This window comes from Vanessa tameamea, chromosome 9, assembly GCF_037043105.1.
Source record: "Vanessa tameamea isolate UH-Manoa-2023 chromosome 9, ilVanTame1 primary haplotype, whole genome shotgun sequence".
Lineage (NCBI taxonomy): Eukaryota > Metazoa > Arthropoda > Insecta > Lepidoptera > Nymphalidae > Vanessa > Vanessa tameamea.
Window position 1 is genome coordinate 1,526,481 of NC_087317.1, and position 23,654 is coordinate 1,550,134.

At 32.0% G+C, this 23,654-nt stretch overlaps 1 protein-coding gene across 2 annotated transcripts in view; it reads right to left on the reverse strand.

Annotated features, from left to right (window-relative positions):
- LOC113402887 (uncharacterized) overlaps positions 1-23,654 on the reverse strand; it is a 43,621-nt gene that overhangs the window by 3,323 nt on the left and 16,644 nt on the right. Inside the window, exons 1-4 of one of the 2 annotated variants that reach the window (XM_026643239.2) lie at positions 7,135-7,366; positions 1,857-3,497; positions 1,355-1,780; positions 708-929 (exon numbers count right to left, since the gene is read on the reverse strand). In XM_026643239.2, coding sequence (XP_026499024.2) covers positions 708-929; positions 1,355-1,780; positions 1,857-3,095 — 1,887 coding nt within the window. In that variant the 5' untranslated portion in view covers positions 3,096-3,497; positions 7,135-7,366. Of the gene's footprint in view, positions 1-707; positions 930-1,354; positions 1,781-1,856; positions 3,498-7,134; positions 7,367-23,654 lie in introns of those variants that run through there. The other variant, XM_026643240.2, reaches the window with a different exon arrangement.

A 23,654-nucleotide genomic window follows, 5' to 3' on the forward strand; every position in this document is an offset into this window, starting at 1 on the left:
AATCTAGTAACTAAACCAACGAAACGAGACTATTAAACGAAGCATGAATTTAAATGTTATCTAAGGATCCGAGTAAAAGGAAGACGATAACTTCTATGCTAGATCCATATTCTTTGTACTCTTAATCACAAAATGTAAGGGCTCCATTAAATAAATTACAGGAGTTAAAAATGTTTCAATATCTAATACGCAAATTAACCTTGACACTTAAAACCGGTCTAAGATTCCAAGATAAACAGTCTCTAAAAGCAAATATATAGATAAGATAGACAGATCATACTCCACTCTCTCGTCTAATTGTGATACCTACATCATGTAAATAGCTTACATTAACTTTATCACTAAGCTATAGAACGAGATTTATATTTAGAGTTACTTTATAAAAGTGCAATAGTTTATCTACCAGTACAATTTGTGTTCAATGAATAAAGTAACCATGTATCGTATTAAATAGATGCTCGACTAAAAGCGTATATAAATCATTGGTCCAAGGTTAGATCAAATTTACCCCTAATCATATATTTCTTTTTAATGACCCGTGGACCACGTTATTTTTTTATTTAACTGTTGATAAAAATTTAAAGTCAATGTCATCGAAATTGTCTATATGCCGTTAAAATATACTTTCAATCAAAATATATATGATGCTAAGTTAATTATGGCTTTCAACTGTCTGTTGATCCACAGATAAAACAAAATTTACTTACAATGCCAATAATCGTAGCCACGCCAAATACACCCAACATCATAGAACCTTCGGTTTCAGTGTAACCATTGTCTTCCATGAAGGTTGATATAAAGAAGTAAGGCACGATAAACCAAATAAACAGCACCAGCGTCGATAGATTCATCATGAGGAAATGGAACTCAGTGAACATATTGAAATCGAATGTTTTATTGATCATCTTCAGGAATCTCTTACCCCAAGTCTGAAAAATAAAAATAATAAAATTGGTATGGTTACAACCTAAGGAGGAACTTGGCGCCTTTAAATACAATGTTGCGTTACTCTTTAAATTTATTCCAAAGTAAACTGTCATGTTACAAATTTAATGAGAACATATTATTGAGAAATTTATTTTACAATTACTCGTCCTCGGATGCCCATTTGGAGTCAATTATTATCATTTGAAACAAATCTCATAATATAACTTCCAAAAACTTAACAGTTTTTGTTTAGTAATTAAAAAAATCAATATCCGGTGGCACTAAACGGAAACATTTAAATGTTTAATATAGAATAATTTAAATCATCTCATTAAACATAAACAATTACAATAAAATCCTAATCGGAAGTAAATTATGCAGAAATAATAAAATTAGTTAAGCATCCGTATTCGTTTTATAATATTACCTTTTCTTCCGGTTCTTCGACTGACCACATCGAGTTTTTATAAATGTCAGGACATGACGACGCACGAAGTTTATATTTGGCTATATTCATCATGGCTCCTCGGTGCATGATTGAATTGCGATGAACTCTAATATCTTTTAAGTAATGATGGTCCGTTTGAATTTGCCTGGAGAACCAATCTTGACGTCTGGGAGGTATTACAGCTGTATTATTCTCGGGAATCGGCTGAAGTAACTTCTCTCGAACTATCTCAAGTTTTTTATCAAAATCTTTTTTTTTATTCTTCTTCAGTTTTTCTTTGTTAGATCCTGTTGGTAGTTTCGTCTCTGAACTGGTTCGTAAAGCTAGTAGAGAAGGATAGTTTTGCAGTATTATATTGTACAGTCGATCGTTAGATTTAAGCTGATCTATAACCTCAGGTGGTACCTGAAAAAAATAATAGAATTTTATTAATTTTAAATTCCAATTACAAAAAATAATAGTAAAAAAATATTTTACGTACCCTTTCATTTTGTAGTAGAAACGTTGGTAAATTAATAACCGAATTAACTTTATGTTGACTCGATAAGTCAGCATTTCTTTTTGTAATGGCTTCAACATCCTCGGCATCAGCAATAGCAGACAATAATGCAGCAAGAATATGCTCTGGGGCCTCACCACTATTAATCATAGTTTTTAACTCATCAGCACCGGGGTACATAGATTCTCCACCGCCTGACTTTGCTGAAATAGACGTGGAACTTGATGCTCTTTTAGCTTTACTTAATCTTCTCTGTTTTTTCTGTTCCAAGATTAACCATTCCGGATCTCGCATTACAGCTCCACATACGCAAACGTTAAGTACTGTTCCAGCTAAAAGTAATAAAGCACCTCTCCACCCGTATTCGTCCAATAAATAAGTTGTCAAAGGTGAATAAACAAATGTACCAAAGCCGACTCCACATGAACCTAAGCCGACAGCTAAGTTACGTCTTTTCTCAAACCAGTATGCAATCGATACGACAGCAGTTACATATAATAAACCCATACCCAAGCCAGCAATCAATCCATATGTTATGTATAAGGTCTCTACACTATTACTGTAAGACGCAGCAACAAAACCTATAGTCGATGATACACCACCAACAATTGTCATTTTTTTGCATCCATATCTATCTACAAGCGCACTCATTATTGGCCCAGCTATTAATGGAACTGATATGAATAGACTTCCAATTAAGGATGTCTTAGCTTCACTTGCCTCGAAATAATCTACAAACTTGATTTGTAATAAGCCATATGAGAATGCAAGTCCATCTGCTACAGTTGCAATAAGAAATGAGGCAGCCACCACCACCCACCCCCATCCTCCATCTGGTATCTGAGGTCCCTGTTCAGGTGATGGTTTGCTGGAACAAATACTGTCAGCATCGCTCAATCCCAAGAATTTAACTCTTTCGTTCGTTGACTTCGCGTCGTCATCATTTTTATCATCCTTGCGATACGCTACAGTAAGATTGTTATCTTTAAAATCATTTTCTTCCGTCTTCATCGAATTTATTGTATTGAGATCGTTTTTAGACTTGTCCGAATCTCTCAAATAGTTTCTGTCATCATTCACCGAATCAATGTATTTAATGTCATTCGTTTTAATGAGTAACGGTGACGTATTCTTCTCCTCTTCAGACGGTACTTTAGATTCATACTTGATAACTTTATCTTTACCTGGGATGCCATTTGCGTAGGCACTTTGCGTGTCCATTAGTGTTGGAAACGCTGGGAAGTACAAATCCAAGTACGTTCTCACTTACTACTCTCTCTTTCTGAATCTTTTCTACTGACACAGAAAGGTGCAATTTGGATTCAATGTCCAAAATGCGATCGTCTACGTCGAAGAGACGATTAGTTCTCTGGACCAATTTCTTAATCGTGGGTCTCTAGCTGAATAGCGACAAGAGATTTTTGATATACAAAGTGTGAGAGCGTAAGGATTGTAACTTGTGGAGTTCATCAAGGACCGGCTAGTCCTCGATTTCACACTTTTAAAAAATGCACTTTTTATATTGTTTATTTTTGGATTACTAGTTGATGTACCCTTTCTTGACATGTAGAATTAAAATTTTGCTTTGTGCAACATTTCAGAAAATGGCAGCAAATTTTTAATCTGTAACAAAAAAATAATAATATTAAGAACATTTTAATATAAATTTTTAATCAATTCCGCTTTCAATGTCATCAATTATCATAACAAAGATAGAAATCCTACGTTAATTACGTTAGTCGTTATTAAGATACCTTATGCAAGTGAATTAAATCTAACTGAACATCAGCAACTTTAAAACTTTAAAATAATTCTTATAGATCCCTACCTAATCGGATTACTTTCATATTTTAGGTATTTGACATCAAATTGAAGCTTGAAAAATCTATGATATTAATTATGGTTTTGCGAAAAAATTACATTTTGAACGTCGAATAAAATGTTATCGGAACTTTGGAAGTAAAATTAAAGTGGATATAAGTAGTTTAGTTGAATAGAGTTATATTAAAAATTAAAATATATTAGTAAAGAACTATTACTAGTGCACAATATAGCTGAGCTATTAGCAAATAGCGTGGCATACGTAAATATGAGGTTTGTGTATCTTTATTCCCTCTTCGATTAGAATAGAGTAAAGGTACTTGATTCGGAACTGGAGGTATATCATATTTCCTGTATCGTGGGAGCTAGTAACAATGAGTAAATATAATCTAATTCTCTCGTAGTGAGATAAAAATCACAATCAGAATAATACTGACGATTTATCACTAGATAGATATATCAATAGAAATATTCACAATCACTGTGTTATTGAGAAAAACGCATAAATGGAATGATACGAGAAAGTAATTTTAATAAAAAAAACCACGTAAAATATATATAACAAAAACTTGTCTGTTACTTGTGTTACCAAGCTTTGGTCGTCATTTTAAAACTATTTGATTATTGTAATTTCTTATTTTTGTATTAAATAAAAAGAAACGTACTAAATTGTTTTTTTTTTTAATTTATACGGGACGACAAATGTAATCGTTTCAGATTTATTAAACTAAGAATTAATAGACTGGTTCACAATTAAGAGTAATTTAATGTTACCGTAAAACCGTAAACGTTGACTGTACAACAACAGATAATACACGTCAGATGTCACGAATAGTGATTAGGCGAATTGTTAATGAGATAAATATTTGAAAACAGCTCGCAAAAGTAACAGCTAAGTGGATCGTGATGCCATTCATGTCCAACATAACTTACTGCAAACAGTAGATAGTATACATTCGTGACGAAGCTATTTTCAGAGGGAGTTTTAAATACAAGGAAAAACAGCTAAAACTTGTTAATATTCATAATACGTCTGGTAGATTTATTATTTTTAGATGATGTTAAGATTCTTATTTCATTACTACAATATTATTTATAGTATGGGGATGGTCTTGGCAAAATGCCAGATTATACAAACTAGTGCTAGCCTCTTCGTCAATTTAACAAGACACGGGAACGCCTGCGCAACCTACCGCTGTCAGAAAGGAAAACAGTCCTCTTTCGTCTAAACAGTTCCTTTTTATGTTCCCGTTGTCGTACAGTCTTCCACATTTAAACACATAATATAAAATGTTCTGCTCTTAATGATTCGAATATTGAATTAAAGATTATGAAGATGTCTTCCTGACCGATTTCGAGTACGATGGCCATTCTCAACAGAGTCTAGCCAAATACTCAGGATATATAAGAATATACAAGTTTGTGTGCAAATATAAGTGTACTGCTGCATTCTTTATTCCTTCAATCTAATAACCAAAAGGGACGGCAATCTGTTACGTCACCCGATCAAGAGATGAAGCACAGGAATAAACCTCGTAGCTGCAGCTTTAAAGGCTATACATTGTATCAAGATACCAGTCGTATTAGCGCGATACCTTGAAAATAATATATACACTATTTCCTTATTTTAACTATTTCCAGTTATAACAAGATTTAACCCAGTAATGAGATAATAAAATGAAATACGCCACGCATATGTGTATAGAAATCTGGCTTCAGGTATGTGGAACAAAACGAGGCCGGTTTGAGTTAGTATTTATAAATAAGCTTGTGTTGCAGACCTAATTCGATTACTGCCCGATGCTTATAGCATCAACTATAACAAAGAGGTTCATAAACTTATCAACACGAGACGTTATGAATTGCATTTATAAGTATTTTTTCGTTTATAATATAGCCAGAATCAAGACAAAATCGATATTAAAAAAACAATCACAAATATTTGCAATAGTTAGTCAGTATATTATATATTATAATGTTATCCATAACAACTTTCACGTAAAACATTATGTTATATAACTTATATAGCTAGAGTGCAAGGTCGACAGACATGGTTTAACAACATTTCTTCGCTTTGTCAAATCGCATTGGTAGGAAAGGGACAAACGATTTGTTTCATAAGCAAAGTGCAATGAACCCAATAGTCAAGGACGCGAAAACTAGAATATTACTGTAGGGCTGTAGGAAGGTGCGGTCTGCTTTTATATTTTATTATAACGTTTTTTTTTCTCTAACAGAATTTATATAAGCAATACAGATAAAATTAAATTATCGTGTCATTTTAAGTACAAAATTTATTGGCTAAGGCATAATTTTTTATAATCACGAATTTATGGCATTTATCATAAGAGATATATGTATTTAATAACGAAAATAAAAAAATTAAAATGTTAGCAACCTTTTATTATATGCACTATTTTGAAAATCTTGTGAACTATAAAATATTATTTATCTGTGCAATTTTAAATGCAACAGTAGACGAATTTAGAAGACCGGTTATAACGATTCATCGACAGAAATCCTGGTAATTTTCCACAGTGTCTGTAACGCCATGCATACGTGATGTAAGCGAATGCTGTGCCTACATATTTTATTGTTTATCTGTGAACATTTTATGCATGCAATATAATAAAGTTAGGTTACATTTAACCTAGACTACTTGTGATAAAAACACGTAATTGTAAAATCGTTTCCTTTGCTTTGAATACTACGTTATAATAGAGTATATAAAAAAAAAACTAATGAGAAATCAAATGTTTTATAGGTTCTTATTACAATAAAAATAACTATTTTCATGTACTAGACTGTAGATGTTTTAGGTGATTATTTTATGACAGTTTCAAAAAAATAAAACAGACAAACAGCCCTACAATGCTTTATGTCTTTGATTTATTGTTGTATGTTTGTACTTAATGGATTTTAGTTTGTACTTAAGTGAAGGCAACCTTTACTTTACTTTCAATAAAATTCAAATTAGTACCACGAATTGTTAAATACCTTGGCAAAAGAAATTATATTCTTTTAATTGATACTCGAATATCAATAATCATTTAATTACAGGACTGAAATGACTCGACTACGTCATAAATAATGTAGGTATAAACAAGTAGATATTAAAAAAACTTCAGACAGTGAAATTTGCAGTGTGAACCACAGTTATTTTATTTGTTTACGTTTGATTTCTTGTTATTGTGTACACGTATATCATTTATATTTATACTAAATAAAGAGTATGTATTCCTTAATATTATTCTATTTATATGACCTACATTTCTCGATTTTACTATAAGCGGTAATTTTGGGTTAGGTCAGGTCATTGCCGTAAACGATTATTGAACTATACTATACTCTTTGTAACATTGGAATAAAAAATCTTATCAGCTATTAAAATGTTCTTTTTTTTCTAACATTAGAACAGCACGTAAATACTCATACATACCGTTATACTCCTAACGGAGTAAAACCTTCATACGCATAAACTTCACAATTAACCAATTGAGAAAGTAACTGGCAACGAAAATTTCAATGGGCTTCGAATTTAAAAAAAGAACTTCGTACACAGCAGATATTAGTGTGGTTAATGTAAACGGAGCTCGAGTCTCAGATGACGTCAACGGAAAGCGTAAAGGGCACACGTCCGAACGCACGCGACGCGTTTAACTTTGTGAATTTTGAATGACTCAATTCAATCGAAACATCGAACCGATGGGACGCGAACCCCCACGCAACGGCTTTATCGTTTCAATCAATATTAATAATTATAATTTATAGTACCGTAACTGTCTAAACTTTATTACTTATGCTTTGTTATGTAAACATTTAGCAATAATTTGAGCAGATTCATGAATTTTAAAACATGAGCCAAAATTGCAACTAAACAAAATAACTATACTTAATAGACCATAATATAAGACAATTTATTCTTTTAATAACATTATTTCATTATTTTACCGTCGTATACTGGCGTCAATGCACAACCGTGTGTGTAAATCACAATCAATAATATCTTATCTATTTTATCGATCAGTAGCAACGAAAACTAAGATTGCGAGTTTAGTTATTTTTCCTTTTAGAAAGTAACAAGTATACGATCATGAAAGTGCCACTACAGGAAGCAAGACAAACCCAGTGGCCCCAGGGCTATATGCTTTTCCATAATATTTTTTGTCAATAAATACACAAAAGCAAATTCTTTGGAAGTTCTTTAAAAACTTAAAATTACTTTGACTGAACCTCAAACGGTATAAAGCGAATAAAAAATTCAAAATCTTTATCTGTACTGGTATATATAACACGAAAATAGCTCTGTCTGTCTGTTACGATTTCGAGACTACATTACTGAACAAAATTTGATGTGAAACAACAAATTTGTTGTGAAATAAGCTTAAAACGCAAAAAAGGACTGTATGAAGGGAATGGACTGTATATAGGGTTACTATAGGTTACCTGCTTATTCACTGACAAAAAGGCGATATGGCTGGTAAGAATGTTACTTGTGAGATGACGTCAAACAGAAAATAATGGAAGAAAGGGACATGCTGCGCCGACCCCAAATAATATTGGGATAAAGACACGAAGATGTTACAATAGATAATTTGATTTAAAGTTAATAATTTTACTTGAATTTTTCTTCATTTCTTTTTGAATTAGTCACGTATATATGTAGCAATCTGACTTACGTTTACACTGATTTTTTTCCTAGAAACTACCAAAGGATGACGTAGTCTATTGTATGTTTGTAAATAAACGATTACGAAATCGTTATTCCTTTTATACAAGCACGTCAATTTATGAAAACCAATACTAATTTTAAAAATTGTTTTGTTAATTTTAACCATATTATTCAAACTGATTTATAAATATTTTTGACCAATATATGATCTCATAATTTGAAAATATTAAATGTAGTGAGCTCAAACAACAAGTCAGTCAGTCAGTGTTGCCTGTGCGAAAATGAAAACAGCTGTTTATCTTAATTCAACGTGTACCCTCCAAAGAAAAATGTTGATGTTCTTAATATGATTTTGTTTTTAAATTAAGAAGAGAATAAACAAAGTTGTAAACGTTGTAATATTCACTTTACAATATTTTTAAGAACGTCTTGATATTTGACAACTTGTCGATATTTAGAACTAGAATATAATAGTATTTACATAACAATAGCTGTTAGATGCAGCTTATTACCGCCGCGTAAAATTAACTCCGATCTACTTTGATTATCACATTAATATTCTATAACCTTGTCCGATAAACAAAGCAAGAACTAAATGACGGATACTGAATTAGTGGGGAATACGTCAGTCGTCAACGGATCACGGTTACAATTTGAATGTACCAATCGATTTGAATATGTACGAGATACGGACACGAACGTTCGTAAGCACATTTTTTTTTTTAAACAATATTTGCTATTACGCTTAATATTCAATCGTTTATTTAAACTAATGAAATCGATACGCTTGACCGTTTCTTTGTTTCCAAAATATGTTTTCAAACGCGTTCCGTTTCAAGGTCATAACGTGGTAACATTCACCTTAGGTACATTTAACTAAAATTGCCCTTGAGTCAAAGAAATATTGTACCAAGAATGTGTAAGGATACCTCATATATGTTATCTGCCTCTACGTAAGTATATATATGTACATCAATACTTACTATTATTATAAATGTAACTTTGACTGTCCGTCTGTTGCTCTTGCATGGCCAAACCGCCTTACCGAATTCGACGAATTTTGGCACGAAGCAAGCTTAAACTAAAACGCAAGCGAATCCGTTCGACAACTAGCTATACATATATCCTAGTTATCGTTTCGTTAGTAGATGAACGTTAGCCACCTTGAATTAGTGGATAATGTGCTTTTGGAAATATTTCATACGCAATGGTACATGGTAAAAAAATTTAATATATACTTTAAAGTACAATGTAATATGTAGGTATATTTACGAAATATATAACAATTGTTGAGTTGGCAATCTGCGAGTCTAGTTAAATTTTAATAAAGAAAGGGAGATACACGAATAATACAATCGTTTCATTACAATACATCGACAAGTTTTTAGTAAAAGTAGTAAGGGAACACACACATAAAACATGGCGGCACACAACCATTTCAACCTCTAGAACGATGTACATTGACGAAGATCTCAGTCCAGTCGGCCTTCATACTTCCGACAAGATATGTCTATTATAGAAGCAGTTATTTTGGCTCATTGAAAATCGAAAATACCATTCATCATACAACATCTGAGGTGCATAATTAACGAATATAATATTGGCTTAAGACGTAAATCTTTAAGAAACTTCAGTTCAGTTAAACGGAACATTGTATTGGCCGATGGCCAAAATTTAAATAAGGTGATTCTTCAAGGTAATATGCGAAAATTAACAAAAACAAAATACTGCGTGTTGCATACCTATCTGTACTGTAAATATTTTTTAAAGGAACATACTAACATATGGGTACGCCTAAAGCCAAGGATTGTCTGTCCGTCTGTCTCTCCGCGGATGAAAGTAAGATATAATTATTATAGTATAGATAAAACTACTGTTTTGATACCAAAACCACAATATTCTCCATTCAATTTATAAGAACTTTTTAGTCGTTACGTTATATTATTAAATTAGTAAGTTTAAAAGTATACTTGTAATTTTATCTTTTTAAATTCATAATTATTAGTACCTACATGACAAAGATAGCAATCAGACATTTTGTTTGGCGGATTACTTTACACGGAAAAGGTGACAATGGACAATGAATAGCTTTGTTATTTGAAAATATGATCAGTGTTACCGATTGTGGATTCTTTGAATACCTCTTCAACAAAAACACGCTCATGTTACCATGGCAACAATTTCAAAGTTAGTTTATAAAATATTTCCTTTTAGTTACGAGGTATTATTTTTTATTTATTTTGTTTAACAGAATTTAAAAATATTTAATACAGTTTTATTAAAATTACACTTTTAATAACCAGATCATTGATTTTCTGGTGAAAAAGTTTATGACACTAAGAATAAATTTAAGATTTTGGTGCCGTTATCCAACGTCGGTGAGTAAAGTTTCTCGAATTTGAAATACATAGGAAAGAAAATTATTGTGATTTTGTTTTTATTTCATGTGATACTATTTCAGTGGAAACTGGAAAATCAAATTAACAAAACATTTAAACAGGACAGGATTTACAAAAGATTGCAACCAAAAAAATCGCTTTAAATAAAATCTTAACACTTTACAATGCCAATTAAATTGATACCAGATATTGTTAAAGCTTTATACCGGGAATCGACAAAATCATTCAAAAAAAGAACGAAAGATACGAACTCAGAATCCTTCTTCACTTGTAAAAACTGTTAAAAAAAGTAGTAAAACCTCTGGCCTAAGGAACAATAAACAAAAGTCGTCTCGTGATCATTTATCAATATGTTTGGTATACCAGTTCTAGATCTCAACATCGTATACAACAAAGTCACTTCCCGCCGTCTGTACGCTTAGATCTTTTAAAATACGCAACTGATTATAATGTAGTTTTCATCAATAAAGAGAGTGATTCTTGAGGTTTATGTACGTCTAATTCATGCATACTATAGTAGGGAACAGCCGAAAATTTCGTGCTATTTTCAATATAAAAGTTGTTTATAGACCGTTTTACCTTTATTATTCTCTCACGAATCTGGTTCGGGTAGGTGGTTAGTGAGAAAATAGATACATACAATAAAGATAAAAAATAACATTTTATATTTAATCGATGTTACTCGATTAGTTTTTCCACAAATGTTTGGAATCGATTTTTCTCTGAAAACTGACTGAAATTGAGACTGAAAATCTCAAAAGACTATCATTTTACACATACATTCATTGTTAATATTTCATTAAATGAGTACAATCATCAATTATAATCTCTGACACTTATCAAACAAATTATCATGTACCAAACAAACAATTGGATCATTATCATTAATTAATATTGCAATCAATCAAAAAAAAATTTGGTTTATCGTGATGTATAAATATACACAGTATAAAACAAAGTCGCTATCCGCTGTCTGTCACTCAACTCTGTCTGTAACTCAACTCAAACTCAAATTCCTTTATTCAACATAGAAGCATTACACTTACTTTGATGGTCAAATTTAACACTACCACCGGTTCGGAAAAAGGAACACCCTGACCTGAGAACCGGCGAAAGAAACTCAGCGGGTCTTTTTTTTTGTCAAATTAATTAGATACATAATTGTATATAAGTAGAAACAGCCAGGAGGCGATCGTTTCATTCCCAAGGTGTGCTATCAAACATAAACTCAACTAATTGTATAGTAACCTTTCGCACACAAGCGTTCCTTAACAATTTTTTTAAATTTGGCAACGGAAGCATTTTGAATGCTTTCTGAGATACTGTTGTAGAAGTACATTGTACATTGCCCAACAAAAGAGTTACTGACTCTATGCAGTCGAGTAACAGGAGTAACAAGATTGTGTTTGTTCCTTGTACCAATGTTATGAGATTCACATTTTCTCATAAAAACATTAATATTTTTCCGTACATACAAAACATTACAGAATATATATTGAGAAGCAACAGTTAATATCTTAGTTTCTTTAAATTTATACCTTAATGATTCCTTGGCTCCTAGGTTATAGATTGCGCGAATATCCCTCTTCCCTTAATGTCCCTGTTATGTTTGATGCGAGTTTTTTAATAGATAGAGTTATTCAAGAGGAAGGTTTTTATGTATTATACATGCACAATATAGTAGAGAAACACTGGTAATTTTAGAGGATTCTAATGTGATATCGTAAGTAAACACATTTTTGGCGGTTACATTGCAAACGCTGACTGAACCCGACAAAATAGATCAAAATAATGTACTACAGTATCGTACACCTTAAAAAGATCTAAAAAAATATACAAAATGTATTCTGGTCACTAAAAGAAATATTTTATTGTATTGGGCAAATTGTCCACTTGATGCTGAAAATTATGATGGAGTTATCATCAAGAGGGCAAATAACCATTCCGCCTAACAATGTATATCATACAAAAAAGTGGTCACCACAGCCCGTACACAAGACGCTGTAAGAAACGTTAAAGCAAGCTGTAAGCAAGACAAATTTTAATATCTTTAGTTATCATATGTTGCTTTGACGTATTTTTATAATTATTTAAGTACCAGACTAAACATCCTTTATCTAGGAATTCACGTTATCATGTCTCGTATAATCTATCGGCCAGCCGTAAATTATCGTATGGGACGCATATCTAACGATTTACACTTGATCTAAATGTGAAAGATTAATATAATATCGCTGTTATGTTTGAAATAGTCTGTCGACTATATAGGTTGCTTGAAAACGAATGGAAAACTAGCAAAACGCAAGCAATTAAGAGCGTACAAGTGTGAGACAACGGCTTTAATTTCTGAGTCGTGAGGGTATAGCACTAAAATCGGCTTTTTTTATGATATAGGTAGGTGGACGAGTAAATGGGCCACCTAAGTGGTCACCACCGCCCATAGACAAAGGCGCTGTAAGATATATTAACCATACCTCACATTACCAATTTTTTTGACATTTTGACAACATTGAGTAGTGCTGTTGGCCCTACTGGCCTTTACAGCGTCACCGAACGTTGGGGCGAGTGTTAAAATTCTGCCTTAGGGTGAACCCTTTTGGGCTCGAGCGTTACGTTCGTCCTGAAGGTGTCTCCTATGAGATCGCACCTCGGCTCAGAACGTAATCGGTGGGGTCATCACCAATGCGCCACCAACCTTTTTAACTAAGATGTTACGTCCCCTGTGCCTGTAGTTACACTGGCTCACCCTTCAAACCGGAACACAAAAATACTGAGTACTGCTGTTTGGCGGTAGAATATTTGATGAGTGGGTGGTACCTACCCAGACGGGCTTGCACAAAGCCCTACCACCAAGTATGCTTAACGTTGAGCTGTTTTTATATATTATATTCTAATAAGAATTGACCCCAAGTCTTCAATATCATGGCAAGTATTATATGCACGAGCATTACAAGCTACTATTTAGTTGTCGCTCGCTACTTCGCCCACGTGTTATGTTATAAAAAAATAGCCTATGAGCTTGCTTGGGGTTTAAACTTGCTTTATAACAAATTTCATTAAATTCAGTGCTTTGGTCGTAAAAATGTAACAGAATCATAGTTACTTTAGCATTTATAATATTAATATAAATTAACTAAGCCAACGCTGAAGGTAGACGAAGGAAAAAATTATTCGACCTTTCATTTGATTTATCTAAATTATACGTTTAGCTATATTCTTGTGAAGTGTTAATTAAATTAAAACAAAAACTAACGATATGATGTATTAAATTGAATTTTATAAACAGAAATGTGTTATAAAATATTAGATAAGAAATTTAGATAACGGTACGATATGATGGCTTAATTTAGATATACGTAATTCATGACAATAATTACAGTATTTGATGGATATGTGCATTAAAATAGCGTATCACGATAAATCGATATGTTGAAACCATTTCAAGAGTTATATACGCCGTCAGCTTACAAAATGACACTGTAAAACATATCTAGAGGAAATTGAAAATATTGGAAATAATTTTAGTATTTCTCAATTATAAGGGAATGATAATAATAAATATCTGCGCAATGTTTTCAGTTAGATAATCAGGCGCAGTCCAAAAGGGTCACAAGGGCCACCGCCCCTTTTTTTCGTAATAAAATCTAATTCAATAAACAATCTCTTCGGGCAAAAATTTTAGCTGCGACCGCTTCTGCCTACTACACAAACATCTCTGAATGAAAAAAATAGATGGATTTAAAAATTATCACTTACATTTAGGAGACAAGTGCTAAAATCAGGGTAAATAATGACTTTTATTCCAAATAACGATCGTGACTCGGTTAAATGATTCTATCAATAATTCTACTATTACAATTTTATTACAAAAAAAAAGAACCGTTTCAATTGCTTATTTACAAGTAAGATTTAATAAAGCATTAGCATATGTAAATTAAAAATTTGCATTTAAAATGACTACATGCATTATTTTTTAAATATAAATTTAAAGAATCTATCTATATATTTTATATATATAAACAGTTTAAAACTACTGAATATATAACGGTACAAAAACCTTTTTTTTTTTAAATAAATATATTTGATTAACAAAAATATAATTTAAAGAAATAATCAAAATTATAAACAAGGTCTTTGCCTTGTGAAACAACTCCTTTGAGTGTAACTTATGCTTTAATAACAACACAAAGTAAAAGATTATCCGTTTTTTTTTTTTAAATATAAGTATATTAAAAATAAAGTATATTAATTATAAAGTCACTGCGATCATTGCACAGAATCAGATATTCAATATGCAAAACAAACTAACTGATTGATCAACAATGTAACTTGCCGATAAATAGTCATATTTTATTGTTACGATATAACAACATAGATCATCGGCTGATAATAACTAATTACCATACATAGACTATTTCCAATCGAAGTAGGAATAAAGATAAACAAACCTTATTCATGCGATTTGCAAATAACTCGGCTATATTGTTACTAATAAATTATGATTGATTTATCTTTATATATAATACAATACCATTCAACTAAACTACTTGTATCCACTTCAATTTACTTCCAAAATTCCGATAACAGTTGCGTCGACATTCAAAACTATAAGGGACATAACATCTTAGTTCCCAAAGTCGGTGGCACATTGGTGATCTAAGAAATGGTTAATATTTCTTACAGCGCCATTGTCTATGAGAGGTGGCGACCACTTAACATCAGGTGGCCCATTTGCACGTCCGCCATATCATAAAAAAATCCTAAATGAATATCATAGATTATTCAAGCTCTAGACCAATTATATCGCGTCAATTTGATTTCAAAGTTGTTCACTTGTTTTTATTCTAGCGTTGCATATCGATAGTACACTAGTATTGCAAAAACCATTACTTTTATCCTAAACTAACGACAAAGTCAAAGTCAAAGTCAAAGTCAAAAATCTTTATTCAATATAGAAGTGTTTACACTTGCTTATTGATTGTCAAAAATCTCCCACCGGTTCGGAATTTAGCACCTCAGACCTGAGAAGAACCGGCGAAAGAAACTCAGCGGGATATATATATTTTTTTTTTAAACATTTTCCATGTACAATGATAATTATATTTTAGTTATTTGAAGCAGCCTGGAAACTATCGATACTATTGATAGTATCAATAGTATCGTTGCTACCATTAGTATTGCTTACAGAGAGCTAGCGATACTATCGATAGTATTGATTAAACGATACTATCGATATCCTGAATAGTTTTCGAGGTCAACTATCGATAATCAAACTATCGATAGTTCGCAACGCTGCTTTATTCATATTGTGGTTGCAACAGGCTATAGTATATTCTTGTGCATCCACACAATAGTGAAACGCAAACAGCGGGTGCGGCGCTTTACATTGTAACCACATAAAATGCATTTACGTCCTTATAACGTTTGTCCCATATTGGTACTGTACTAAAAAATTCATACCCTACCTTATTCACATTCGCCTTGAATTGTTAGGAATGTATAATCTTAAATATTGTCTGTATATTTTTCTTTAAATACTTAACTATAATATTAATATTTAGACAATATAGATTTTAAAATTTACTATACAGCTAAAGAAAAAAAATCGAAAACTTGAATTTGATTAATTTTAGTGTGAAGTATTCTCGAACCTCAAGGAAGGACATAGGCTACTTACAAAGTAGTACTTAATTATATATTTTTTTATATGTCACATAATGTTGTGTGACGATTGATGACACTGTGCACAATAGTTCACACTGTTTCATCTGTTTTCTTCCACGTTTCTTCTCTTTTAAGGGGAAGTTTTGGAGCTTATTCGACCACGCTTAAATGCGGTTCGGTAGACACCTGCATATGTGCTAGTTAGTCATTACATGCACGTTTGCTCACGATGTTTTCCAGCCGACAGAGCACGAGATGAATTATAAGCACAATAAATCACACGAAACACCAGTGGTTCTCGCCTATGAGTAGAACAGAAGATGATAAATAGTTTTAAATATGAATTTAAAAATAGTAATTAAGTTTATCTTTTTACATATTACATAAGTTCTTCTTCTAATATGCGACTTATTTATATTTGGGTTATTTCCAACTGTGTTTGCCTCTTATTAACTAATTAAACGACACGTACTACATTAACGAGAACAATTCCCATAATTGCATCTAGACATTTACTACAAAAAAGTGTTCAGTTACGTAAATCGTACTTATAACTTTAAACAACATTTAGTTTCACAAATATATTTTATACGAAACACAAACATATTTGACTTAAAGCCAGAACAAATCTGTTCAAACATGTGCAGTCTAGACCGAGTTGTTATTGCCTTGAGAATATTAGAAACCGTATAATTTCAAATGCCCCTAGAATATTAATACCCATTTATTTTGGTCCACACCAATGGAATGATAAATCTAGGACTACTATGACTAGGCAATCGAACATCGATAATTTCAATGAAAAATTACTAGATCAGTTATTAGTTATTCTAGATTATAATAAACGAGCGACAAGCTCGAACCGGTGCAATTAATTAATAAAAAAATTGTTATGAAATAAATCAGGAATAATGTGATTAACAATGATCTTTTTTTTTCAATTGGATCATTAGTTCCAGAGAACCTCTATGTATAAACAAACAAATTCTACCTCTTTATAATATTATTATTATTATAACATAATGACGTAAAGATAAGTTTTCGACGTCGCCTAGTCCACACATCCTTCCGGGGGCATGATTTATTCGTTATTTGCTAAAAGAAATATATGTGATAAAAATGTGTGATGTCAATGAATATTCTTTAATTATCACGCAGGATAAATAATAATTATGATATATTCGTTTAGTATGCCTAAGTAAACGGAAATTGATGGGAAACAGTAAAGAACTACTGATTTTCTAGCCGGTTCCATCATTCCGAACCGATGTTGGCTATACGTTTTAAAATACAATAATTGTATACGCATGAAGAGTATTTTTATTATATTTCGGATACTGTTTTTACATGAGATTATCATTTATGACTTACAAATATACCATACATCAGCCACTTAAACCAAATTCACTCATAAATGTATTGAAAATATCTACTATCTATTCTTAACTATAATTACTTACGCCATTAAGTATAAGCCACTTTAGCCACTCCTCACTTCGATAATGTCTTATCGACCATTGGATCTAGCTTGTTGTGTCCCTTGTGACTGGAATAAACTGGCTTGATCAACCTTCAAACTGGAATACCGTAATTCAAGGTATTGGGGATTCGCAGAAGAATAACTTTTTATATAATTGTTATTTGTTGAGGTATGCCCGACACGTTTTGGGGTGATTGCCTCTTTGGTCTACTTATTAGTTAATAAAGATCTTTATAAATAACTATATATTAATATCTATATAAAGATCTCCTGAGGTATGGACCTCGGGAGATCTTTATAAACCAGTCAGTAGACCAAAGAGGCAGTCACTCCAAAACGTCTCGGCTCCAAAGCATTATTGAAGACTTTCCTAAGGTATCTCGTAGAGTTCAGAAAGCGTTTGCAATGTAAGCGCAAAAAATGTGTTTATTTACGACATCACTTCAGAAACCTCTAAAATTATCGGTGTTTATATACTATATTGTGCATCTATTATACATATAAATCTTCCTCTTGAATCAATCTATATATTATAAAAAAACCGCTTCAAAATCCGTTGTGTAATTTTAAAGATCTAAGCATACATAGGGACAGACAACGGTAAGCGACTTTGTTTTATACTATGTAATGATGAAGATGATGATATCAAAGATTTTCGTAGAGTATAAAGTTAGGCAACAATAGAATGCTCTTCTAGAAGTTTCACTGTGATTAAGTGTGGACTGTATAGTTCTAACTGCACGGATCTCGAGTAGTTAAAAATTCGTAATTCGAAACTAGCTTTATAAATCAGTTTCAAATTTTAAATAAATACCTATCCACCTATAATACCTACCTGTATAATATGTTATGAAAAACTTCACCGAAATTCGACTTTAAAATTTAACTCCTGTAACGCAAAACAACTGTCGCTTTAATATTTTTATTCGTTAACATTTATTTTACTAATCATAATATGGCCTAATTAGTATATATCAGTAAGTCAATGGTTGATAATTAATACAATTTATATTATGAACTAACAACAGGCAGCAGTGTTTATGAACGTGCGTACGTATTTATCCATTACGGCAGTTAAATAACCGAGAGCAGATCGTTTACTACTGAAACTTGACTACGAACTCATAATACCATTTACAATTCAGTTTAACGAATAACAAGACATCATTATGAATGTGTGTCATCGTTTCGATTGAACTCGAGATAGGACGACTCAGTGAAACTAGATAGAGCTGTAACTAACCGACTGAAACAACACGCTTCCTTTCTCACTGACGCTTTTTTACCTTCGATGTTTGTGTTTTCAGTGTATTTGTTAATAGTGATGTGTTGTCACTCACACAAACTTAATTGTATAATAACGATACCAGGGGTAATTAAACACAATGAAAACAAAAAAAAATGTACAAATGTGGTTTATTCCGAAAACAGATAGTTTAATTGAAATTAAAGAAATTTTTAATTTAATTGCAAATTAATCAGGATAGAGCATGTAATCATTTCATTATTTTTTATTGCATCTATGCTAATATATTCGTATATAATAAGCTGATGAGTTTTTTTTTTTTGAACATGCTGATGCTCTGGAACAAATTTTCAAGCCAAATTGATGATGAAGGTTTTAGGCTATTCCACATTAAGTTGCGATCAACTGGACTGGAAAAATCACGCGAAGCAGCTACTTTATAAAATTCCAGAAGTAGTGCCACATAAGAGTGAGTGAGTGAGTGCAATAATATATATATTATGTATTAATATGTATGAACTAATAAAAGGGAAAATACCATTTATATAAATTAGGGTCACTAAACGATAGCGTCTTCAATGAATGGAAATTAGTTTAATTCATGCCTACAAATATAATTTAAAAGCGTTGTAAATTATTTAAATGCGTCATTAATGACAAAGGAGTTTCAATAACTTGCACTAACTGTACAGCTGCTAAATTGAAGCTAATTATCTTTACTTTGTATAATTGTTGAAATAATAGAGTAGTCTTGACGCAAAGCAATCGATATAACTATGCTAATGTCTGACATACTGATATATATTGATCTAGTTGAGCCATAAGTATTATATATATAAATATCTTTTTAATTTGTTTAGGTTATTTTTTAAATAAACAAAGTAAAACCCCGTGAAGGCCTCACCCACAGCTGGGCTAACGTCTGTTCTTTTGAAGAGCACATGAGGGCTGCACATGCAGCTTACATCAGAATGTTTTCCTTCACCACCAAGCAAATGACAACACGAGATGAATTTAAAATACTAATGGATCACATGAAAAGTCAATGGTACTTGCCCGAGTTTGTCCCCATAACCGCAGTCATCGGCTATCATTAGGCCCATATCGGCAAATTAGAACCAAAAATTATTAGTAGTATTTATAATATATATTCAGGATAAATAAATAATTTAATTGTATTTAATTGACAAACTAATTTGATAGTCCACAAAGAGTAGAATCAACATTCAGCCCCGTTTTATTTCTTTAAATTTAATCTTGCAAAATAACGATTCAAATGTGATTTTAACAGCCCGCTTTAATAAAGTATATTTTAATTTCGAACTATTCAAATTAACCTGTCAAAATAAAAACATTCTTCATACAGTTTCAATTCATCAAAATAACAAAGGGCTTACTTCGTTCATTCGGGCAAGTTCATCTTGGTGGATCAGACATACATGACGTAGCCCATACAGGGCCGGACCGTAAGTTTAGGGGATCCTGGGCTAACATTACTTAGGGGCCCACCTAAGACATATCTGAACGTAGACTTGAATTAAATTAATTGAATAGGTTTGATTAATTGCAGGACTCGCAGGGCTGCAAACCATGCGATCTGTTTAATTTAATAAAGTTATGAATTCTTTAGCATTATCGTCTATTTTTGACATTTACTTGACTTAGCTGGGGCCCCTTGAATCCACGGGGCCCTGGGCTGAAGCCCAAAAAGCCATATGGTAGATCCGGCCCTGAGCCCATAGACAAACAGCAAACATAGCAATTCGGTTTGAAGGATAAATAAACCAGTTATTAAATGCACCGTAATATATCAATTTAGTCCCTTTGTTTGACCTAGAGTAATAGTAGGTAATACTTACCGTGTCAACTTCGATTGATAGATGGGTCTAATTTAACCCCTTAGGTTAACCCCTTGACAGTTTGTTTGTTCGTCTGAATTTTAATAATTCCTTTAAAAAACCAGTTATAATTCTTAAGATTAATATAATCCAATGCCGTTTTTAATCGAACAACGAAATTCGCCAAGACTTCGCCTCGTTTCATAAGATATCCCCGAAATAGAGGTATCGTTTTTGTAACGTTGACGTCATTTGGCAAAGATGTCTCCAGATATCGTATGATCAGAATTAGATATGAGGTTTGAGCCGAATATATGCCTACGCTAACTGCGTATATATTTACATTTATACATGTAGAAGCTTTACTAAAAAAAAAATTCTGAATAAATTAGTGATGTAGTCAAATAGATACCATGATGGATATTTTCTCTAACTAATTAAAAACATAAATAAGGTTGTGCATTTTACTGTACAAACATTCAAAATTAGCCAAATAACTAATTATATTAAGTAGGTACGTTTCTTAGGTTTCTATTAGAGCTTGTATCAAACTCAAATATAAATGCGATAATTTTGGAATGTAACATGTCTGATTTGAGAAAATCTTTTTGCAGTTTATAGCCCATTTATTGACGAAGTGAATTATTGTCGTATTATTTATACGCTTAATATGACCTGACTACGACCCCAAAGGGGAGTGGTAACCATAAACATTAACCAATCTTATAAACTATTGGCAAGATCATTTTGATGCCCATCAAGTGTATGAAGCAGACAAGTGTAACCCAAATATAACCAACATAAAACGACTGGGGTTGACTATAAACTATTATTCATAGTTCAGCAGCTGAAACACGTACATTAGTCAGCCAAATGTATCATAACTTCTATTTCGATGGACGTATTTTATGTTAATTCAGATTTATGAAAACAAGGTGAATAGACACACGATGTCGTCATCGGTTGGCACTTGGCACAATTCACGCGTCTGGACTCCCGTCCTAAGATACCGTCTGCGTTTTGTCTGACTATAAAAGCTTAGAGCGCATTACATTCGTTTTAAATAACCTGTTTTTTTTTGTTTTGATTACATCAACCGCGTGACTTTGAGTTTGTTTTTAAACACTTTCGATTCAGAGCTACTTTTGAACTGCCAATTGGCAGAGTTGCTTTTCAACTATTGGAATTATTCAGGAATTTTCATCAGGATTTTTGAGTAGTCGCTGAATACATGCATAATATAGTAGAGAAACACTGATAAAATTTTAGAGATTTCTGATGTGATGTCGTAAATAAACACATTTTGTTGCTGTAAAAAAGCGGTAAATTATGTATATAAAACACTCTGTAGTACATTTAGTATCAGTATTGCATCAGTGCGAAGACGGGGCGGGTCCCTAGTGAGTTTATAAAGCCTAAACAAATGACATATTTTTTTTCAAATATGAAAAGACATAAAACATATGCAGACAAGTTTTACCTTGTTCAGACTTATTTAATTATAAAACGATAAAGCGTGACAAATTCTCCTCGTCCTATCAATCCATAAAACGTACATAAAGGATGCAGCTGAGCTATTTACAGGTTTATATTCGTATGTGGCAATCGCCCAAAACGCCACCAGCACTTTACTTAAGTAACGTAATTCAGTGCCAAATAGACGGACAGCAGAATTGAATTACAAAAAATTATTAAAGTTATTTTAAAATACAATAAAAAATAATTCTATCTACACATATTCCATTCACATTGTAATAAGTTGTACTAAGAATATTCTGTTGATTTCAAATTCGAATTCTTAAATATACATTACATTATTTAATAATTCTCACTTTGTATTTTTATCTTTCGCCGAGGAATAATATTAGAATAAGGAACGCAACCTGCAGTTCTCTCAGAATCACGGATACGGATATCGTTGTTCTTAAGATCATTTTGATGTTATGTTTTGATCGTGTTCCCTGGAGCAGCACCTTCGTGAACACAGTTGGAAATATAGCTGTCTTCTTCTCGCACCATAAAAATAATCTCTATAGTTCCATCTCTCTCATAAGTCTAAATATCTACCTGTTCTTACGGATTCGTGGAATTCGTAACACCGAGTCTTAGAGCTATAAAAATGTCAGGCCATAACCGGTGCTAGCCAAAATGGATTAGTTGATAGTTAATATTATGATGGCATCCTTCATTGTCGAAATAATGAAGACATTCTTTTATCGCTCATCAAAATTCATGAATGTAAATAAAGATAATAGCTTACCGGGTCGTTGATCAAATATGACAATCATTTTTAGCTTCATTTAATAATTATATGAAATACTTACTTGAATTCTCCTACTTTAAGCAAAAAATATTTATTGTCTACCCAACTTTGGAGATTTAAATATAAAAAAATTGGATTGTATCCAAAAAAATTTTTCTTCCAAAATTTATTTGCAAATAATAGTGTGTTTAGTTCTGTAGATTTGGCAAAATGAATATGTACTTATGATAAAGATTTTTTTAACTGTAATACAAATACGTATATAATATATTTACTTAACTTTTTATTAATCGTAACACAAGAAGGGGTTAAAAAAATACAAAATAGAAGTAATAATATAATGTACCCAATATTATGTGTTCAGTTTAATAAAAAAGAAACATATCATTTGAATTTG